Raw genomic sequence first — 23012 nt, forward strand, 5'->3', positions numbered from 1 at the left:
TTGTGTACACACAAAATTGACCTTTGTGATGCAGCTTAACATCTAAACACTAAGAGCAGTCATTTGTTATGACAGCAGAATTAATTGAGGCTAAAACAGTCGAAATTCCACTTGTATCGAGCTGTTCATTAGGAATTGCTCTCTGGCTTTAGTGCTGTCAGAAGAATAAGCTGTTCTGCTATGATTAAATAGCAGAATGATGGTCGGTCCACTGCATTTGAGAGAGAGGTTGAATAAACTTTCTACTGCGGAAACAATTCAGAAGTGACACGCTGCAAGGGGGGTCAGCATGTGCATTGATATCCAGCTGAGCTGTCAACTGGCTCTGAGCCAGGCACGCAAAGCTTTGCCATTTGAAGGAGCATGTGAAGCATATGCAGTTTAAAAAAATTGTCCTCCTTTCATGCATGTTTTACTATCAAAGAGAAAAACTTCTGTTTTATTAAAAACAAGAATATTGTTTGTTATCTTATTTGTAACTGCAAGTACATATTTACTTTTTTTTTTTAATAGCTTTTGGTTGAAACAGATATGTTAATGTTTATATGTGTGCGTGTGTGTGCGTGTAAACTGATTCCTTGTGATGTGGGGGGAATGGGCAGCCTTTTTTTCTTGAGTGCCTGAGTATTTCCAGTTACTGAAAGTGAAACACAGTTAATAAAAATATATGCTTGGGAAGGATAACATTTCTTTGTCTATCATACATACACCCCTTAAAGTAGAAAGAAGACAGTTTCTAAAATCAGATACAAATGTAAAAGAGATTGTAGTCTGATGTTAATTTGTTGAATTCTTGATTTGTTTACCTTTTTAGCTAGGCAGGATTTTCCAGTTCATTGATATACTTACTGGGGGCTGCTTTTCAGAGTATGACAGAATATTATGTTTTCCTTCCTAGCAGTAGTAACTGGATTTTTGCATTTGCCTTCCTTCTTTGTTTAAAAATCCAAAAAATAAACCTTTTTTTTCCGCCCTCTATTAAGAGAAGTGCGAATGATTTTATTCTTTTGGTCTTAGCTCAAATTGTTTTCAGAGTTTCTACCTCACAGTAAACTGTAGAAGTTGGTTTTGTAACTGTTTTTAAGGTTATCGACAAAGCACTTGACTGTTTTCAAGACAATTACTGTCACTTTGTAGGTAAATTAAGTAGCATGTGTAAGGTCATTATTTATAAACCCTCTTTTTTTCATTCTTTGTGTGTCCTCTAAAAATACTCCTTCCATAGACAGGGGCTAATAATCTACTGGATACTGTTTTATATTTAACAGCACCATTGTATCAGTATATTTACATTCTTTTTTCACTAATCTTTGAATAAGATCAGTATCTCCTTATTGTTAGTCACCCACTTTGCCTTTTAGTGTCATAAAAGTCTGCATGTTCACATACCTCCTATAACAACAAAACAGTATGTGTATCTTCTGAACGTTCTAGGAGATAGCGCATGAGCTGCAGACTCCCTCTTGTTTAACTTATGCCAGTGCCATTTATTGGAAATGGTTAGATTAATTAAAGTCAGAGTTGTCTATTCAAAATACTTTTCCGCTTTTCTATTCTAGCAATTTAAAGTTGCCTCAGTTTCAAAATCTTCAGAAATGACCCACTCCTGAATTGTTTGCTTTGGTATGTAGTCAGATAGCAGCTGTCTGTTTCCATGCGTCTGTAGCATCGTCCCTTTGCCTTTTCTGCCATAATCTGTATCTGTCCCTGCTGGTGGAATGCTGTAAGCTACAGCAACTTGTCTTGGAAAATGTTTTAGGATGTTGCTTGGTGGAAATGTTTATATACAATTAGAGGAGCTTGCTGATTTTGAGACCCTCTCCCTTTGTAGAATACTTAACCAAATTCTCATTAACATCCTAGTAGGTAGGATATGTATCCTTCAGTGACAGAAATCTAGATCTTATTGCCTTTTCTTGTAAAGGCTAACTTTCACTTACGCACTGCATCATATTTTTGCTATTCTGTGTGTGTAGAGTATTATGTACTGCTTTCAAGTTTACATACAGGTATTTGAGATGCCATTTTATAGTTCAATATAAAAACAGGCAAGCAGACTATAAAAACATTATCTTGAATCTGAAACTGTCCATGTTTAGTCTGACAGAATATTAATTCAGAGACTTTTTCAAGGATTGGACAGTTTTTACTTACTCAGGTAAAGGTTTTAAAATGTATATTTTTTGATTTTCACAATTCTGCTTTAGTTTTATTACATTTTTAAAATTTATTTTATGTTCATATGAATGCTAGTTTCCTTCTGAATTCACATTTTCTTGTCTTTTTATGGGAGGAAGAACAAAGGAAATCTCAATGCTCTGACTGTAGTACTGCAGATTACTACTACTACTACTATTATTATTATTATTATTATTATTATTATTGCAATGTGGCAATATCTAGATGGTCCTTTTCAGTGCTTGGGACTACCATGTCACAAGGGCTTTAGCAACTTCTGCAAGAATGTCTACTTCAAGGAATGACTTCAGTCCCTGTTATCAGCAGTACATCTTAAACGTGAAACGATTCTTCTTCGGATGTTGTGATGGATAGTAAATCTGTGCTGGTCAGTACTCGCTTCAGAAATTTCAGAGGTCAGCCTGTGCAGCATTAGGTTCTATAAACAAAATTATCAGTGCAGTTGAGATAATAATCTTCTAGATTTTTGAACTGAAATCCTCATTGGGGTTAACCCTTTGTCTATACTTTAGTCACTGGGTGAGTCTGTGACTTGTTAAGAAAACCCCTTTGCCTCATAGTGAATAGATAATACATACACATTAAAATGTCCATGCAGCTGCTATGAAAGTTATTGTGATATTGGGATACCAGCCCATGGGTTCTAATGCTTGGACATGCATCTGTATGTTACCTGTATCTGGCAGTCTCCAGTAATGCTGCCAACCTGCTAGATGTTTTTGAGTAGATCATCTGATGATTGAGGAAGCAGGAATAAAGCAGATGGCTATTGTGCTTCTTCAGAGGAGAAAGCACTTGGAGATGTTTTTGCAGTGATAGTGCAGACACTTTTATTTCCAGATGCACAAGTACAGTGGACAGTGCAGGGGAACTTTTCAAGAATGCTTCTGGATTGCTCATGGATGCTGTGCTTCCGTAGCACTAGCTGTGCTTCAGGCCTGTGGGCTGGCTAGGGGACCGCATTTGGTTCTGGCGGGAGATGATGTGGTCTCAGAACACACTTCTGGCTGGACTACAATGTTATTACCTCCTTGGGCACAAAGCCATCTGCCCGCAGGAAACTCCAGCTATTATGCGGGCTACCAAAAACTCATCAAAGCAATCCTGTTTTCTAAATTGGTTCACCATAGAGTGCCACATAAAACATCTATTTGTGAAATGTTATTTTGGTTTTAAAATGCTGCTCCTCAGGCAAAATGTGATACTCTTCATGGCAAGCGCATGGGAAACAGAGCTGTTGGGAGATCTGTTCTGAAGCTGCAGGATAAAGCACTCTGGAAAAGTTTAGAACTGCTACAAATTTCACCCTATTCTGCTCAAAAGGGCAGGATGTGGGAATTTGCCTTTGCTTTGGTAGTACAAGCAAATAATGCAACACGTGGTATTGAGTGGAGGTAAGGGGGTTGAAGACAAATTTAGAAAAACAGTAAAGTTATCTTTGGGGAATGGAAGAAAATGATAAAATTCGTTTGTTTTCATGGATTCGCTAGTGACAGCTGTTAGTGTCTTAAACTTCTGAGATTCCAAAGTATGAAGGTCTGTATAAAAATTTGAATTAACTAGAAAAAAATAGGCTAGGATAGAAACATGCTTTGGAAAATTAACTGATTCACCTAATTTTTTAAAAGAAATGCTGTTTTCGTGATTGTTATTTATCTTTTTTAGAGTAAAACAGTTAGTGGGTGAACGGGAAGGGAAGTGACTTCTGTATTAACTCTGCCTGTCTTGGGGGAGCATAAAATAAACTAATAGTTATCATTAGGAAGAACGTGTTCAAAATTTCCAAGTTAACTTGACACAGATCTCTTTGAATAGTGGGATTTCTTACTGACATCTGTGGCACAACTTCCATCACATTACTATCTCTCACAGTTCATAACTAACTACAAGATTTTCAGCTTGTTTGATAGTCATCCATATGAGAAAAGATTACATTGTTTTAAGAGTGAGATAAATTTGGTGAGGAAGAGTAAGCAGGCTCGTCTTAAATCCAAATGGAAGTGCTAACCTGATCTTCATATGAATTTATGCATTGTGCATTTTGATGTGATTCAGTACTTAGCATAGATATTTGTCTCTTGAACTAAACAACTTACAACGCTGTAAAAAAACACCTTCAGAGACGAGCGTTAGGCAAGTGTAATGGACAAAATGTAGAAACCTTGATGTCTTAGTAAAGAAATATCTTTTTCCACTTGTGTTAGAAGTGAAAGTTAGATAGTGATCTGAAATAAGGATTACTGTGAGTTTTACCTGAACCTTGAATATTTATATATTTCAGTGAGGAGTGTAAAACACTTCAGTCTGGGGATCACTCTAAGTAGCTGCGAAAGGTGAAGAAAAAGGTGGTATTCTGAGAAAGCGTGCATATTGCATTTCTCTAGAAATAAGTTTAAATCTCTATGTTGTTTACATTTTTTTCCTTCTGCTTTTGTTTTGGGGTGAGTGTTTGTGGTTGATTTGACTTTTGTGTTTCTTCCTGGCCAAATGGGAATATTTATAGAAGCAAGAAACAGAAGTAGTTGAATCATTAGCAAAGTGATGAAAAATGTATTGTCTGAAGTGTACTGCCAAAGAAGTGATGGGTGTGTCCTTCAGCCCCTGTTTTATGGTAGTCTTCTGAATTTCTTGCTCAATATATTTCGAACAATAGAGTTTAAATACCTAAAACAACATGTTGATGAAATCAATGCTGGAATGTAGATGTCTGCAGTTCTCCAATGTTTTGGGTTTTTTTTTCCATTGTGTTTTTGTTTTGTGAGATGACCAGATTTGCTGACTTGTAGAGCACACTGACTTTGTTTTACTATGAATTTAATGGAGAGCAAAGGGGAAGAAATTGGAAGGGCTGCCTAAAATGTTGATGAATTTATAATATATAGCCAACTGAGAGAACTGTTTGGAATTTTTATTTGGTCTTGCCATTTTGGAGAATTGCACTGACTTTTGAAATTATCTAATATTTGAATGTTAAAGTAATAGTGATATTCTGCTCCCAAGAGCTTTATTTGGAGGCCAAACAATTACTTTATGATAAATTTTGATGAGAATCAACACTAAACTTCCCGTAGGGAATTACAGAAAAATTATTCTAAGGATATCAGTGTTTTCTAGTCCTGAGACCTCATCCTGCTGGTGGTTTTACAAGCACCCAGGTTTTTTTAATAGCAGGGAAAATTTTGCAGACTCAATGTCTTAATTGCAATAAATACAAATTTTGCTTGAGCACATTAATTCATTACATGTCTGCAAAATTTCACAGAAAGTACATGTAGATTTTATGTAACACTGTGATGAAAATAATTCAATTTGTTTAACATTAATGAGCATGGAGTTATATTGTCAGTTTCTTAGTTGTCTTTTTAATGTAAGTATAATTTTTTCATTTGCAATTTTGAAAAATCCACCAGAATGCAGTATTTATACTAGATCAAACATAATTTTAGGCTGCAATAGTTAAATATGCATTTTAGGGGTTACATTGTAAATATAACTATTTGAGGTACGTAACTATGAGTTAAATATGAATTAATTCCAGGTGTATAATTTACAATGCTAATTCACAGCTAAATTGTTTTTTAGCCTCATTGTGGCATCTCTGATTACAGCATGATGATTTGTTATGCTGTAATAAAAAGAAACTGAAACTTGTAGTCTCCGCATTTCTCATAGTTAAGATCTGTTTCTATAGGTTAATTATTTTAAGACGGAGACTATGGCATCCTCATTTTGAAAAGAATATAAGTGAAGACACTGGAAAATGCTTTCAAGTACACTTGGTTTTGTTTTATGTGAGAACACCCTGCGAGTTGTACAGCTCTTGTGTTTATAGTGGATGTTCTATGGTAATCATAATTTCAAAATTAAAAGAAAGAGATTACTTATGTGCAAATGTGTTTGGGGCAGGAAAGAAAGTAATTTCTGTATTTGAGGTTTACACAATCGCTTTGCTTCCAGTTGATTGAAATTTTCCAGATTCGAATCTTTCACTCAAAGTAGTTGCTTAAGCCTGACGAAAAGAGAGTTTGGCTGCCTTAGAGTATAAAATTGAGAACTTTTTTTTTTCTTCTTCTCTCTTAACTGTAATGTGTATAAATTTGTGTTTATGTCCTCAGAATGGTTGCTTAAGGATAAGTAATAACCCCCATGTCACAGTGTAGTACACAGGTAGTGTAGCAAGCTCCTGTTTCAAACAGTGGCCAAGTGGCCGGTTGTTAGTGGGGGGTGGAAGGAGAGGCTCCTCACTGCGGGTTCCCTCCGCTTGCTTTGCACCGGCACAAGTGCTCCTGTGAGTCTGGCATTTTAGCTCCCTGAAGAAGGTCTCATGGAAAATCACTGGTTTTTTTATTTATTTTTTTTCCCCTGCAGCTTTAGCTCCCTAAAATGACTCATTGTGGGGCTAAACAAATTTGAGACCTGGCCAGATTGAGGAATGGGGGTTAAGACTTTGCAATGACAGCTGACTCTTACCTTGTGTTAGCTATAATGGGAAACCACAGTGATGAATTTATTTAGATACTGCACTTAACACAGTGTCCTCTGCTATTTTGTCATGTTTATAGTCTTAACTTTTTTTAAAAGTTTTTATCTTTGTTATTGCTGTGTATAAGATTCTGCGCATCACTTTTAATTGTCCAAATAATTGGCTCTGAGGAGAAACAGAGGAACTAACAATACAGAGTTAGCAAAAGTGTGAACTTCAGAATAAGACCTGTAGCTATGCTCTTTTCCTAACTTCAAAATAAGACCTGTAGCTATGCTCTTTTCCTTTTTGGTTTTTCTTTACATGGTTCTTCTTTCCTTAAAAGAAGATAAATCTAAAACTTCATACTGATACTGTATTATAGATGCAATTTTGAATGAGAAGAGGAAACAAATTAGGTATGCTTCGTGAAGTTGAAATAACAGGAAATTAAATTGTGTTTAGACAGTATGCACTGGTATTTTAATTTTTTGTTATGAAAGTGTGGAAACATTTAATAATTTGCTGTACATGTATGTTTTTGCCAGCTGACCACTTACAGGGCAGTTATGGTTTTCACAGTTATCTGAATTTTTAATTAGATTATCTAGTCTTTTCAGGAAATATTGATAATATTTAAAACATCTTAGTGATTGACCTTCATTTGAGATTTAACCTAATGTTTACCTTCATTATAATTTCTTTAAGGTCCTATTGAATTTGAGGAATGTAACACATCTACTGCAGTTGAAGGTAAGTTGTTGTAGTATAGTTATTTGTGTAAAAGTGCTGTGGATAGAATCTGAAGCTGAGGAATGAATGTTATTCAGCACATGAAATTGTATGAATTTGAAATATTCTGACAGGCTAAGAAGCAACTGTTCCTTTGAAGTTAGTGCTGTTTAAACTTCTACTGAAATAAGATTTACAATACTTTATTAATCTAATGCATGGTTGTCAGCAAATTTTAATGTTTTTGTAAATATACCTTGGCTAAGACCCTCTTGTTGCAGAGTTTGGATCTGGTTCACTTACGACTGTGTAACTTAATTTACAAGTGTCAAAATACGGATCAGGCTCTTTCCATTGTTGCTATGTTAGTTATACCAATTCTAACGTAGAGTTATGGTCACAAAGCCTTCCTTTATTGATGTAGTTTATTTTGCTGAGGGGATTGTTTTAAATGGTTAAGAACCATTTTATTTATATAAGCTATGTATTTACTTTGGGACGAAGGAGTTGACACTATAGCTATAGCAGCCGACAGCTCTTAAAGTTGCCGAGATTGCAGCTGAGAGGCTTAAAATCTTTTTTGACTGAAACAGAGAAGCTCCATCTTCAGAACTACTCTCATACTCCATTTGTCACTGATTTTGGCTGGATAAAGCACAGAAGGGAAATAAATTCCAGACTATGCATTTAAAAATTATTTTGGAGCAATGATTTCTGTCTCTGTTAAAATATAAAATGTGGCTGAGTTTACAGGTACCTGATAGGAGAAGTTTTTAGTTATTTCATCCAAAAAATTTCTAAGAGAATTTCTAATAATTTCTACTTGTATGTGCTGTGTAATGAAATTCTGTAATGAGGAATATAATGATTTTTTTTTTAATGATGTGCTCAAAATTATCAGTTGTTAAATTTTGGAATCCAAATGATTTCCACTGCTTTGTGCAAAACATGGCTTTATGCAGGAAGTATATTACATCAGATTGAAATTGTGGACTGTTTGGATCAAATGCTTGCGTTTGGTCCTTTTGTATAAAGCTTGGCTGTGTACTTGCCTCAGCAAAAAATTGAGGAGCAAAGCAGACATGACAGTAAGCCTGATGGAGACTTTAAATATATTTTATTTTCAGTACATTAAACGGGTATGAAAGAAGACTTCTTTTCTGTATTATAGCTATACGTATCCAATGCTAAAAATGGGGAAGAAAATACAGAGGGAAGGCATGGTTGCTGACTCAGTAGGAGCCAGCCTTAGAGCCAGCTACAGCACTGGGTTTTAATGAGCTCAGCATCAGCTGGAAAGCCTAGAGACATTCCCTTTTTCACAGGACCAAGATCCTACTTGAGAGGCTGGGGCTCACAGCTGCCGGGACCACTCAGGGAAATAAGAAGAGCGTGTTGAACTGCAGCGGCTGGGAGGGGCAGGGTTCAGTCCCTGAGCTGTGCGTGTTGGCTGTTCAGGCTCAGCAGGAGCAATAGCTCCTGTTGAGTTTCTGTGAGCAGAGTTCCTTCCCTCAAAACTAGCAATGCACCCACCTTCCATAAAATAAATACCCTACTTGGAGAGTTGCATGTACAATGCAAATCAGTTTTATAATGACTTACGTCATTAAAGTGTTACTTTAACCTTTTTTCTTAATTTAATTCTTTGATTGCGGTGTTACTTGCAACATATTGGAATAATGCTGCAGATATCTTGTATTCCGTTAGTTGGGCTCCATGTCTACCCCAGTGTTAGATTTTTGTGTCACTCATTATGGCAGCATTTAGAAGGTATTGACACTGGTATGCACTAGTGTTGGGTGTTGCTAAATATATGCTCATCTCTGATCTTTAAAGGAAAAATGTTTGTTCCATAGGGATAAAACCACGGAAGAGAAAACCTTTTGGTTTATCAGGAATAATGAAAAAAGAAAAAGATACTGAATGTGTGTAAGTATATTTCCAGCTTGAAACTTTCAATCGTGTATGGAAACTAATAAAAATGTGGAGATAAGCATTAGCTGATGATTAACAAAAATAGTGATTTTTATAGTGAAAGTTTAAAGGAATGCTATCAGTATGAAAACATTATAGACATTTAAGATTTTTGTAACTAAAGATGTTAAGTAAACAATATAAATGTATTCTTACTTGTTTACTCATATGTTTCATTGTTTCCTCTGCGTAGGTAAGTAGTTCTCCCTTGTGCAGACATTTAAACACTGTAGATAATGTGATTCTCATATGTACTTCTGCCCAAATAAGAGCTTTGGATGTGGAAGAGGTACTGTATAGCTAAGTATGTGTTTGCAGAATTGAGGTTTTAATTATTTTGTTAGAAAAACTCTTATGTGCAGTAGTAGAAGGGTAAAAAAATCTTGGAATGTTTTTCCATAAATCATATGCACATTCATTTCTGAAAGAACATTATTTTAACTCATGATGGATATTCCAGCTATACCCTTTGTCATATTTGTTGCCTGTGCTCTCTGTCTCTCAGGAATTAAGACATTCCAGAAAGTGAGTTTGAATAAAAGTTTTAGATGGATTGGTAGTATGCTGTGTATGAGTAGTTATGGTTACTATACTTCAGTGTATTATTTTCATAATTTCTAGAAGCATTTTCTCAATAGAAGAGTTTGATTTGACAGAAAATAGCTTGTAATTTAAAAGAAACTTAGAAATTTAGAAATATTTTCAGAATGGCAATATTTTAAGCATTCTTTTTATTTTAAATTTTTTTACCACTCTTAGTTTTTGAAAAACATGCTTAGAAATTCATGACCTGAGAAGAGCAGATAGTGCATGTTTATATATACAAAGTGCAGAAGCCTTAGGGCTATTGTTCTTTTGTTATTTGATTACAACAGTGATACACTTCCAAACAATACTTTTTCTCCTCTCTATTTTGATATCACTAGGACTCCAAGGTGGTACTTTTTTTTTTTTTTTACATCATTCCTTTATATTTCTGTTCTTTCTGTGATTTAATACCCCACCACACACACTCTGCCTTGCATACTTTATCCTGCTCAAGTAGATGGAGAAAGAAATGTAGATAGTGTGATCTTGGGCAGCAGTAATCTGAGAATACTATTCTGTTACAAGTACTTATTCTGATTATGATTTAGTTAAAATATTTAAATTAGAGTGGTATAAAGATTTGAGGATTTTGATGTCTTAAATACTTTTAGTACACTTCTTTAAAGTAATCTCTTCTCTCTTGAAACCTATTTAGTAAAGACATTTTTTTTGTGATGCACAACTGTTGCAATGTCAGATAGCAGCCAAAAAGTATGTTGTTCGATTGTTAGCCTTTTGATCCTTGCATTTACTTTCTTGGAAAGTAGTCTCTTTGATAGCATTGAGTACTAATATATATTTAAAAAAAAGAAGCTATCTGTTTTTCTTGTCCAACAAAAAAATTGTTTTGGCCTCCATGTGGGTTATTACTCAAACTAATTTCATGTCATGTATTAACTTGTTTGCAAACCAGGCATCTCCTTCTGTCCATTCTTTGACAGATGATGAAATTTTATCTGGCCCCAGCAAAGATTTAGGGCTGTTAATAGCATTTTTCTGGAGCCAATAGAGGCCAGAAAGTTCCCAGATCGACTCTTTCCAGATATATCAGTTAGCATATCTTGACCCCAGAGTGTTTTATCTTGAGCTGTAACAGAAGAATTTTCTTGGGCACTGAGGGCTGACTATTGGCTTCTATACAATGTGAAACACTTCATATCTGTGTATGCTGATCCATTGGATCTGGATACTTTTCCAAAAACTGCCTTTTCCTGAAGATGTTTTATTTAATGTTGAAAGGTAAGATGGGTGTCTCTTTCTAGGAAAAATTGTTTTGCGTGGCACAGTGATGTTGTCAGACAGTGCAGCCACTCTGAAATGGGAAAAAAGTTGGCTTACTTCCTATGACTCAGACTAAAACTTGATTTATGCTATATTATTTGTATCTATATATACATACAATACAGAATTGAATAGATACTAAGGTCAGAAAGAAAGCAGTATGACTGCATGATACTGACCTCCTATATAACACATGCTGTAGATTTTTACAGATTCTCACATTAATCCTTCTCTAACTCAACAAGAACATCACATTTTCATATTGGGTTTTCAAATAATGGACGATCCATTTTATGCCTAAGTAAAATATTCTAGTAGTTATTTATCATCACTTTAAAAAGTTTTATTGCTAGTCTAATCTTTTCAGATTTCATCTTCTAGTCAATGACCCTGTTACAGGCTTTACATCACAGAAGTCTATTATCAGAAACTTCTTCTGTGAGGAGAGGAAAACAAGCCAACTTCTGTTTTAGTTGTTAGCTACAATCCTTAAATTCCCTTAGAGAGTCCCCACTTTCTGGGTATGTTACCTTATACTGGAAGTGTGAACTTGTTCTTTCACCTTGAAAGAAAAAAAGATTATGCGTCTAGCTATGTAAAAACACACACATCTAAAACTCAATGTCCTCATTTCCTACTTCTCCAGCCTTTGTCATTTTCAAACTTCACCAGTAGTTACTTTTCCTTTGTAGCCTGAGAATAGATCCTGTGAGATCCTCTCAATGCTCCTCTCCATGCTACTACACTTACAGTTACTTTTTGAGATCTATTAGCTAGCTAGTTTTGAACATATTCAGTATGAGCTATATTGTTTTCATTGTAGTTTGTCTTGCATCATCTTTTCACATTTCTTAAGTTTTATGGACTTTTGTCTGTCTTGTTTGTGTTGTACAGATATTTTTTAAAGCCAGATGCCATAAAATCTGTTCCTTATATCTTTTGAGAGAAGTCTAACACTTTGTCTCTTCAAGCTGTAAAATAGCTTTTAGAGTAGCTGTTTCTCTTGCTATGAATTTTTCTGAGCCAGCAGGGGGAGGTAAGACTTAAGTGAAGTAGAGCACACGCTTTCTTCTGTGCAGTGCCTCTCTGAGAAGGCAGGATCCTTCATCTCACTGCCAGTTCCTTTACAAGCTGTACTGAGGTCCATATTAATGTTTCCATGTTTGCAAGTTTTCATACCTGTTTTTAAAGACACTGTGGTTTGTACATTTAACCCATTTAGCCTTTCAGAAAAGATAGTTTGTTACAAATCTTAATTTTCTTTCTCTTTTTGGTAAGTATGTTCTTAGGATGTTCCACTAGACTATGTACAAAGACTGTTGTTCAGTTACGCTTGCACTTGTGGGTTTATGTCAGGGTGCAGATTACAGAGGCCTGTATGTTACACAAGTATTTCCATTTACTTTAAGTGTAATTGCTTCTGCTATCTGTATACATCAGTGAGAGAGAATCCATGTCATTCATTTTTGAAAATACTACTCTTTGAATCCAAAAGTTATATTGGAAACAGTTTAACACTTGAGTAACGTATTTGCAAGCATTGTCTTTCTGCCAACCACTAAAAAAAAAAAAAAAGAATTCTAGAAAGGACACACTATTATTTTTGCAACACCTTCTGGTACTTATCGCTGTTCATTTCTACACTGCAACTGTCCTTGACAAACATGAACGAGATTCCAAAGAGAGAAGCTCTGAATTTACCATAAGAGTAGTCTTAATTGCTTTAGGAACTGGTTGTTGTAGAAAATGATTTGCAATTGCATGTGGACAATTTTGTTATGATTGGTGACTGTGCTTTATTACGCACATCATCTATGGACTTGACTCTTAAATTATATTCATCTACACAAAATTGTTGATTATATTTGCCTAAAAAGCAAAACATGGTGGGTATTCACAAATGTAATTTTAAATACAGCCTGGTACTCCTGTCTTCTCTTGATTCTTCCCCCCACCCCAAACGCTCCCCCTGCCCCGATGTGAGCTGGGCCGTCTTGCAACTTTGGGTTTTCAGTATTTATTGTACATTTTTCTTCTACAGTGTTTTCAGCTTCTTTTATTTAAATGTCATGCTGTTGAATGCAGGTTTGTACTGTAAATTTTTAGAGTTTGAGAGGCAAATGGGTCAAATGTGATGTTTCAAATTAATTGAAATTATTAAAGGAAGTACAGAACTGTTTGAGTAAAATAATTTGTACATTTTATAATTGTACATTTTCTTTATTTTTTTTAATAGGGAATGTCCAGATGCAGACTCAGTTGTAAGTAGACTTATTTCCCACACAAATACGTAAGTTAAAATTGTCAGCCATTAAGTCTAACCAAACTTGGCTTGTATCCAGGTCTCACAAAGTATTATTATTGTGATAGAGGTTTTAATATTTTGATGACATAGTTAAAGTGTTAATTTTGCTCAGAACATAGTCTAGGCAGCATGCAGGTGTGTCAGTAACACATTTATATTTCCTAACAGTTTTAGGTTTTAAAGAACATGTTTTCACTGCTATTATTTGCTACTTTATTTTGAAGGTTCATAGAGTTTAAATTAATTAACTAATAGGTTCTAAGTGAGCTAATCTTTCACACTACTTTCTTGTGGATCTAACTTTGCATCCTCATTTTCCTGTCCTTATTACTGTCTCTTTGGGAAATCCTTCTAAAATAGAGTTCTGCTTGACTGCTGCTAATAGAGTGTAGGAATATACATGCTTAAATACTGCCTTAAATGAAGAATCTCTAGATACACTTTATTCATGGTCTATTTTTCATTGCTGTTTTTAGTCTGTGATTCATTTTACAATTTTATTTATTAACTTCAAAGAGGAGGTGGTTGCAAATGAAACTGATATGTTAATGCTTTTTTATTTCCGAACTGAGCCTTTTGTGTTTACTTAAACGTAGATGTCGTCTTGAATTATAGGTACAGAGAATGTGACTCCATATGACCACAGCAGGGAAATGTTTACAGAATGATTGAAGTGATTTTCTGTAGACTGATTTGTTTTTCAGTTGGCTTATTTAGATGTCAATTATATTAAACAGTTTAACTTTCCAAGTTCACCAGTTACATGAATTTTCTTCTTTGCATTCAATATCTGTGAGTTTTAGTACCTAATATTAAAAAAAGATTTAGAAACTTGGTTTAAAAAGATCTAGTAGAACGATTTCTCTAAATAAGGAAGAGTAAGATTTACCAAATAATCAAGTATATGTATATGATCAGCCTTGTAAACATAATTTGAGACAGGCTTTTTATCCCGTACAGAGTCACCTTAATTTCAAAGCAGATTTCTTTTCTCGGTGCACTTAAAGTAAAGTACCATAGAATTATCCCTAGAATTATCAAGCCCTTAATGCAGATAATGTCTTTTGACAATTCAGGTTGAGTCACTGGAGTAAAACGCAACTGGCTTTGATTTGCAGTGTTTATTTTCTTACTTGCTTGTTTTGGTCCCTTTTTTTTTTTTAATGATTAATTCAACAGATTCAACTGAAAACATGTTTGACATTGTTTCTGGCTGCATGAGGCACACCGTATGAACATATAAGTGAATTGTTCTGTCTAGATGTAATTTATACCTGGTAAAAAACTAATTTTCGTAGTGCCTAAAAACAGAAGTGATACTTGTATTCTCTTTTGTTTTGTGCCCAACGTTTTATGAGTGCATTTGGACTTTAGAATGTGGTCTATCACTTCTTCTTGCTTTTCGCAAGCAACAGTATTATTCCAAATGGCAGAATCCTTTAATAACAGAAGCCATTAAAGTCACTCCCATGAAAAATGGTGCAGAGTACCGTAGCTGAGATTCATTCACCCCTTATGATCAGCTTGTCCCCAGAGTGCTCTAATATTCTAAGGCTGGCAGCCTTCTCTGCAAGGTCCCATTTCAGATACTTCTTGTTTTCCTTGAAGGTTTGAAGGTCGAAGGTTTCCTTTTTGTTTCATTTTTCAAACTTGATCTGAATAGTTATTGCTATCTGTGTTGGTATCTCTATAATGATTTGCTTTGTATACATCTTTGTAATAATTATACATTTCAGAAATTTGAACTTGGAAAAGCAAAACAATATAACATAGAAAGCTATTATCATTTTTGTGTGATTGATAGAAAATACCAAGGGCCAGCCCTCAGAAAACTCAACTTCTTTAAGGTGTCCCAGTCATGGTTTTGGTTAGCTTTGGTCACTCACTGAAAATCTCAATGTGTCTTTTATATTATTAACCTGACCTTTTTCCAAAATGTCGCTTTTATTTATTTGTCAAGAATTTTAATGATTGTTCTCTTATGTGAAAGGAATGTAAGAGATAATCGCTCTACAATTATTTATAGTTTTAAGGGCTAAGATAAATATACTGAAACTTTAAAAATTAAGGCTCCAGTAAGAACTGAATTCAGTACTTTATCAGCTAGTCCTAGGTGATGTAGATCTTTGAATATATACTGTGTAGCTAGTTCCTTTACAGCCTTCTCACTGGTTGAAAATGTGTAGCGCAGTGTATTCTAACTTATATTACTTCTCTGTTTTCACAAACAAAACAGTGAGATGGTCCTAAGGTGTGTTTTGTTTAACAGTGAAGTTCTTGAATTTATCTGTGGGAAACTGTCTGCTTGTATGCATCCTGATTTATAGCTGCCAGGTTATATGTATTGGAAAACATAATTTTAATGCATTTGAAATAATAGTTAATTCCTATCCAGAAATTTTGTAACAGCTGTAGGAGGTTTTTATATGATCATGAGTAGGAAGGCAGCTGTGATCTGAGAACAGGTATCTGTTGAAAAGGTTGACTGTTTCAATAAGCAATCTCTGTTTAAATACAAATTACAGTATGGCAGGAGATTTAAAACTCCTGCTCTGTTATATGTCAATCTACACGTGCAACTGTTCCATTAAATTAAGCCTTGGTAATTAAGAAAAATATGAAGTTAAGTGTGTGTACACTGGAAAGAGGTGTCAACTGAAGTTTGGCTCGGTATGCATTTATTACCTAACAAGTAGTTCTACGAGCAGAACTAATTGTTTTGTTTCCTTGGATTTGCTATGTCTCTAGGGATTGGGCACCTTCTGTGTGTAGGAGGATGTGAGCTCTAGTTTTTCCTCTGGTGAGGGTGTTTGTTCCTCTTGTGGACTGGTAAGATCTGAGTGTGGATCTGCAGTCCGTCTCCTCTACTTGACTGCATATTTTCGTGAAGACTATAGTAATGCAGATATCTTTGAGTCCTCTGTCCTGTCTGTCAAATTCGTTTGAAATTGTCCAGTAAGTTCAGAAGTAATTAAGAGGAGCCACTGACACATGGAGTGTGATACTGATGCTTTTTCCACAGAAAACTGGAATGCAAGCAAATACACTGAGGCATCCAAATCTTTTCAATAACATATTTACATATGTAACATAAGTATAGTATAATTAATACTTATAGAGTAATTATAGAATTAGACACCTTTTTATTGCTAAGGAATGATTGATTGAATTTGGAACTATCATACTCTTAACTTGTGGGACGCAAGTGTAAACTTAATGGAATTTTTTTGTTTTTCTTTATTTGCATTTGGTAATGTTTAATTCTGGCATAGTTTGAATAGCTGCTCTTGACACAGGGTACAAGGCTTTGTAGTCACAGTACAAGACAGGAGCACTCTGAGTCCCTGTTTTTCTTTCTTTCTGCATCCCGGGCAATGGAAGAGAGTGAGTGGCTCCTCTTTTCTGTGTCTTTCAGGTTTATGCAGCCTAAAGAGAGGAGGTTAAGAATATGTCACATCTCTGTCTCAACCTAAGGATATACTGAGCTACCTTTACACCCCAAAGATGTCAAAAGTGGAGAGGCCCCTTTTCTCCTGTTCCAGGCCATGAGTTTCATCTGCTTACCTTGAGGTGGCTTTGGTCCTCCTCTGGTTGCACAGGAAGTCTAATCCAGTTCAGTAGAATGGTAGAAAGTTAATCTTGCAAAAAAAGAAACAGTGAGCTATTCAGCTCAGCAGTATCTTGAAGCATGCCCTCAGGAGAACTTCATAAAGGAAGTTTTATAGCCACTGTAGATATCCCAGGAAAAGAGAAAATAGGCAAAAATCAAGCTGAAATCCAGTTAAGGTTTCTTTCTTCTTGACCCTGTGACCAACTTGGGAGCTGTGCTAAAATTGCTGATAAAGGGCCAAATGAAGTAGCTAGGCTGTAGTATGCTCCGTATGTTCCCCTCTTGCCCTTTGTGTGGACCTCAGGGGAATCAGTAACATGGTAACGGTGTGACTTCTGTTGCTTTTGGATAGAGCAAAGAATCTGATCCAAAGTATTGACTGGAATTCTAAAAATAAGTTTTGGGAATAAAATGTTTAGTCCTCAGGCTTTTTGTATAGGCAGTTTTATTTTGTTATCTATTTTGTCCTTATGTTTTGTTTCTTTAAAACATTCACCCCAGAAAGTTTTTAGAAGGTATGGGTGCAAAGACAGAGTTATAAAGCCTGTAATGTATTTTTAAATCTGTTTATTACCTTAGTCAGGGCTATGTTGTGTTACATCTGCAAACCTGGGGAAAACTGTTTTTCTAGCTGTATGTTTGATTGTTCAACAGAACCTCTGAGGATGTGAGGCCTTGTCAGTCCACCTCTCCAGTGACTTCCACAGAGTTCAGGTCACATTCATGTTGAGCTTTTCTTTTCACTCTAAAAACTACAAATAAAGTGTTTGGGTAGGGCGGCTAGACCTTCATCCCCAAATCATATTAGTAACTGCTACTTACAGAAAACCAACGTTTGTAAAGATCTTCAGCCTTCTTCCTCTGTGTTGAAGTTCAGAAATGACACACGTATATGTGGAGGTTATGTTTTTTCCTCAGTTCAGCATGCTAGGAAAATCATCTCTTGAGTGTTGCGTGCCTGGTACTTAAAAGATGCACGATGATCCACCACATTACATATTGTTCTGTCTTTGCAGGAGTGTGGAGCAGGGAGGGAGACTCAGTCAAGTAAATATAAATGGCTTTGTTCAGATTTGTGAATGTATATCTCACCCAAATGGCTGTGTCTTCTGCTGCTGTTACATAATGAATTAATAAATAAAATTCTAATGTTTCAGGAAGTAAGGAGAACTGTTCACTAAGAAAAAATACATTTTGAAATTACTATTTAATTTGTAAGTAAGATTTTGCTGGTATGTGACACAATTTGCCTTTGTCAATACAAAGGTACGTTAAAGATCTTTTCCAACCTTTAGTTCTAATAGTGTACATATAAATTCAGAAATTTGCCAGCTACTGTCATTTTTTCCTGCGTGTCCTCAGTAATAATATCCTTTACATGTTTGGCCTGGCTGGAAGAAAAAGTAAATGTTGTATATTTAAAGACTTTTATTGTTTTTTCAATTCCTCTTAATCATGAATGATCCTTATGTATTGAAAATTGCCTATTGTGACAACTAGAATTGGTTCGGAATTCAGAAGTTGTAGTATTGTAGAAACATGTACCTACCCTCTAGCTATATGTTTTCGTTCTGTTTACTTTGATGTCAAGTTTCATTAGTATTTTTTGGTATATAAACAAGGTTAGCCTGAGGTCAAGCGTAGATAAGAACCCTGATCTGAGCAAGTGGAGCTAAGGTACTGGACCGTGTGATCCTACTCTTATTACTTTTTTGTGTGTTCTCTTTTTTCTTTTTTTTTTTTTAAATCACATAGTGATGAAGACCAGGTCTTCTAGTTTTTTTTCAAAAGGGAAATTGAATCTAGATGTTCCATATTTTAAGGCTTGCACGTAACGATTATTTTTTAGATATAGTTTGATGCACAATTTAATTAGGTACCATATTAATTACATCTGTTTTAAAATATTGTTTTTCTTGCTCCTTTTAGCAGAAGGTTTGATCCGCATTTAAATTCTTTCCATTTAATTCAGGAGTGCTACACTTAGAGAGCTGTACAGAGGAAAATCTTTCTCAGTAAAATATCAGACATCCCATTTGTGATACCTATAAAAGAAATAGAGAGACAAGCATACTGTATGTTATCTTTGTCAGTAATTCAAAAGCTGTTCAAGGTGAACATTTCTTTACATTCTGCTTCACATTTTAGGTGAAGTTAAGTGTCTGCTTGCTAGCTGAAGTCTCTAGTATAAGTCATTTTCTCTTGTCTTACTATCTTTTGGCCGTTACATATATTTCTCTTTCAGTCAAACTGCCTCCCAGTGGATACTTTCTAATAGAGCAAGGATAAACTGATACATTAGAATAAATCATTTTGTACATGAATCTTACCATTTTTAATTAGAAATTTATAGCTGGTAAGGTCGCTACATTTTGAAGAGATCTGGTTTTGTGTTTTTTGTAATTACCATTGCATCTTATCAGTTCGTGTAGACTGACTATGGATACAGAGTCATTAGTGGGCTTTTACTCTTTTATTCCTCTGTTTTGGATAGGGGAAACTATCTGTATGTTTGTGTCTATCCCTTTATAAGTAGTATACATGCGAGTGTGATTTCTTTTCTTTTTTTTGAGGGGGGCATATTTTTAATTTTTAGATTATCATATTAGAGAAGTAGCTTATTAAATTAGAGACTGTTTTTCTTTCTTCCAAAGCACCTTTATGAAACGAAGTGCTTAGCTAAAATCTCTAAATGATTTCTAATGTAATTATCTTCAAGCTACCTTTAATTGCCTGCAAGAACAGAACAGTTGAACTAGATGGAAATTCCTGGATGCTTATTAGCTTTAAAAATCCAGGACAGTGCTGGTCATGTGTAAATTAAAACTTTGGGAACTTGATTTTGAGCACTCCTGTTGTAAGATTTGAAGTTTCTTCACTGCTTTTTTAACTAATTTGAATGTTCTTTGCTAAAGCAACAGTACAAGCTTTGCTGCCTTTTCAAGGGGGAGAGAACAAGTTGCATCCTGTATAACTTGGAATGTTTTTGCTCATATATTAAAATATTGGCTAGTACTCCATAAAGGTTTTGTTCCTGCACCATCAGAGCCTCCATTGGTTTAGCTTAAAGAATTAGAAGTAGAAATCAGGAAAATATTTGGGACCAAGAGCATGATAGGCTTAATTAACACTTAGAAGTAAATCTAAAATATTTAAAATCTAAAATACAACATTTTAAAATATTAAACAATGTTTGTATTTTATATTGTGTAATTAAAATATAAAATATATAATGTCCTAATTAAATATTTTATAAAATATAAAGCTTCTGTTGGCTTCTGACCTTTCTGATAAATACCAGAAAATGCAGCCTCATTAGAACTTGTCAGTTCTTGGTGGGAATTTGGGGATTGTTTTGTCGCTTTCTGTTCTGGAGTGGTCTTATCTGTCACGCAGCTTCTGAAGTGTAGAGCATAACTTGAGATAACTGTGTAATAATTAATAGTGAATAACCTTTTTTTTGTTGTTTCTAGAATATTCCTGATGTAGATGATGAAGGATACAGCATTAAGCCAGAAGCAACACAGAATATCCTTTTGATTTTTATTTTGATTAGTTATTTGATGTTTTGCAATTGAAGAGGTTAAGTACTGATTAAAGTGTTAAGTAAAGGAAGATGACATGCTTATGTTGCAACTTTGTGTTTGTATGTTTGTAGCTTCCAGAAAAAGTACAAAGTTTTGTCTAGCCTGGATTTTGTGAGTTTGTGTGTATAAATGCTGGAGGGACTTTTTGAAAAGAATATTAGATGAAATGTCTTAAGAACTTTAAGAGAAATTTTTTAACTTGAAGTGTAAATAATAAAAAAACAACACCTGAACAAAAAATTTAAGGTGACCATGCAGATCTTCCTCCATGAAAAGCTTTCACAGGGTTCATAAAATGGAATTCTCTTTTAAGCATGCTGAGGGGTTATCTATTGTATACCTGCACCCTCCCCCCTTTTTCATAACATCATTAAAAAGATTGGGAGCTCCAACAGTCTAGAAATAGAATTTCTGTTATTTAATGAAGTCATTCCACCACATGATGTTTCTAATTGGTGCTTTTATTGTACTTTTAATAATAGATTTGATATGTAGAATAGGCTTTTGTTATGAGTCTTTTTTATGGAGGCTCATGGTTTTCGCTGCTTGTCCTTTGAAGGAAAAGATTCTTGTCCTCTTCTTTTCTCCCATCAGAAACAGAGGGAAGCTCTACTCAAGAGTTAGGAATAGTTGCTGTAGATCTAAGCAAGCCTGCTATGGTAGAAAGATAGCTACTTTTTGGAAATGTACTCCCTTATTTTGGGGGAAGTACAGGTAAGATAAAAGGTAAACCTACACTTGGCAATTATTTTAAATTGTTAAATTTTTTAACCCGTCAAAAGTGGAGATCAGTCCATCATCATAGCTTCTCTGTTTTCATCAACTTTAAAGAATAAGCTTCAGTTGCTCCCAACAAAGATTCCTATGCTGATTTAAAACAAAATCGTATTATCCCCTATTTACAAAATCAGTATAAAAGTGAAAGACTGTTATCGAGCTTTGTGAGGGGCATTATTTCATGGTTTTGTATATATTTATGAAATGGAGGCAGGAGTGACCATGGCTACCCCCCCCACCCCCGCCAGCCTGCAAGACTGAATTTTTATTCTGTTGATGGGAACTCTTAAGATGATTTGCTGGAGGACATTGTTTTATAAGTGCTGTAGTTGCAGTCAGTCGTATGAAGGCCAGTCTTCAGTGCTGGAAAAACACGGAGCCTAAAAATCACTGATCGACCTCTCGGTACATGGCATTTGGGTCTAAATTGATCTTTGCCAGTAACAATTTAATAGACCCAGTATCTCAAAGATCAGCTCATGCCAATTTAGAAGAGGTGCATGTAACAGCATGATTGGTAAGAAATTTATCTTGAAACTGAGTGACAACTTCCAAGGTGAGAGATCTTTTAGTGAAATTAAAATCACTTATCTTTATAACTGTCTTTTTCACATGTGAGCCATTTGCAAGTAATCTGTATCAGGAAGATGTCTAAAAAGTTCTCTTTCCGATATCTCAGGGATTCTTTCAGTTGAATTGGATTTTAATTATCTTATGGTTCAGAGTTAAGCTTTGTCAGGGAATATATTGAAGAGATTGCATTCAGATGGCTAGTGTTTTCCAAGTGAGAATAACAGAAGTGAGGTATAGAATATATATGCTTCACCTGGATAACAAGAAACTTTTATGCTTTTGAGTAGAGCGAATTTTTGGTTTTTGTCACAATGAGTACATCTTTAAAGACTGTTGGCATAGGCCTTTCAAAGCTTTGTTCAGTGCAATTCCTGTGCATATAAAGAACCAAGGCTAATTTCATCTGTAGATTTTTGCTTATTTTGAGCACTGAGTTGTTCTCGTTGTTCTTTTTTTAGTCAAGGATGGCAATGCTGTAAGCTGCTAAGTGTTTACTGTACAGCGTTCTGTGTAATTAGCATCTTTTGTTCCAAAATTTTCAGTGCCATTCTGCAAAAAGGGCAAATAATGGTGGCTGTTGCTGCTGCTTTCTCTACTGTATGCTTGTTAACTGCCATGGGTATTGCACTGTTATTTGAAAAGGTCAGTACTTCCCCTCACGTGATTTAAAAAATTTCTACAGTGCATGCTTTTTCCGTAAGTGCATTACAATACTTAGCTGAATATCACAAATCATAAATTTAAAATACAGAACTTCTATCACTGTAGAACCTTTCATTTGTCCTGTTGCCTTCAAATATGCAGTCCTTTGGTTATGTAATAGTGGCTTCCATAACAGACTACTGTTATGAAGATGAATGGAATATAAAGGCCAGAGTATAACTTTGAGGTATAAATATTGACCAGTGGATGTATTTGAAGTGT

General features: G+C 35.0%; 1 protein-coding gene across 6 annotated transcripts in view; it reads left to right on the plus strand.

Annotated features, from left to right (window-relative positions):
- LOC112987020 (FCH and mu domain containing endocytic adaptor 2) overlaps positions 1-23012 on the plus strand; it is an 86510-nt gene that overhangs the window by 36822 nt on the left and 26676 nt on the right. For all 6 annotated transcript variants that reach the window (XM_064499999.1, XM_064500000.1, XM_064500001.1 and 3 more), the window contains exons 9-12: positions 7370-7414; positions 9250-9322; positions 13473-13497; positions 20625-20679. In XM_064499999.1, coding sequence (XP_064356069.1) covers positions 7370-7414; positions 9250-9322; positions 13473-13497; positions 20625-20679 — 198 coding nt within the window. The remainder of the gene's footprint in view (positions 1-7369; positions 7415-9249; positions 9323-13472; positions 13498-20624; positions 20680-23012) is intronic.

Source organism: Dromaius novaehollandiae, chromosome W (assembly GCF_036370855.1).
Source record: "Dromaius novaehollandiae isolate bDroNov1 chromosome W, bDroNov1.hap1, whole genome shotgun sequence".
In the NCBI taxonomy this organism is placed as follows: Eukaryota; Metazoa; Chordata; class Aves; order Casuariiformes; family Dromaiidae; genus Dromaius; species Dromaius novaehollandiae.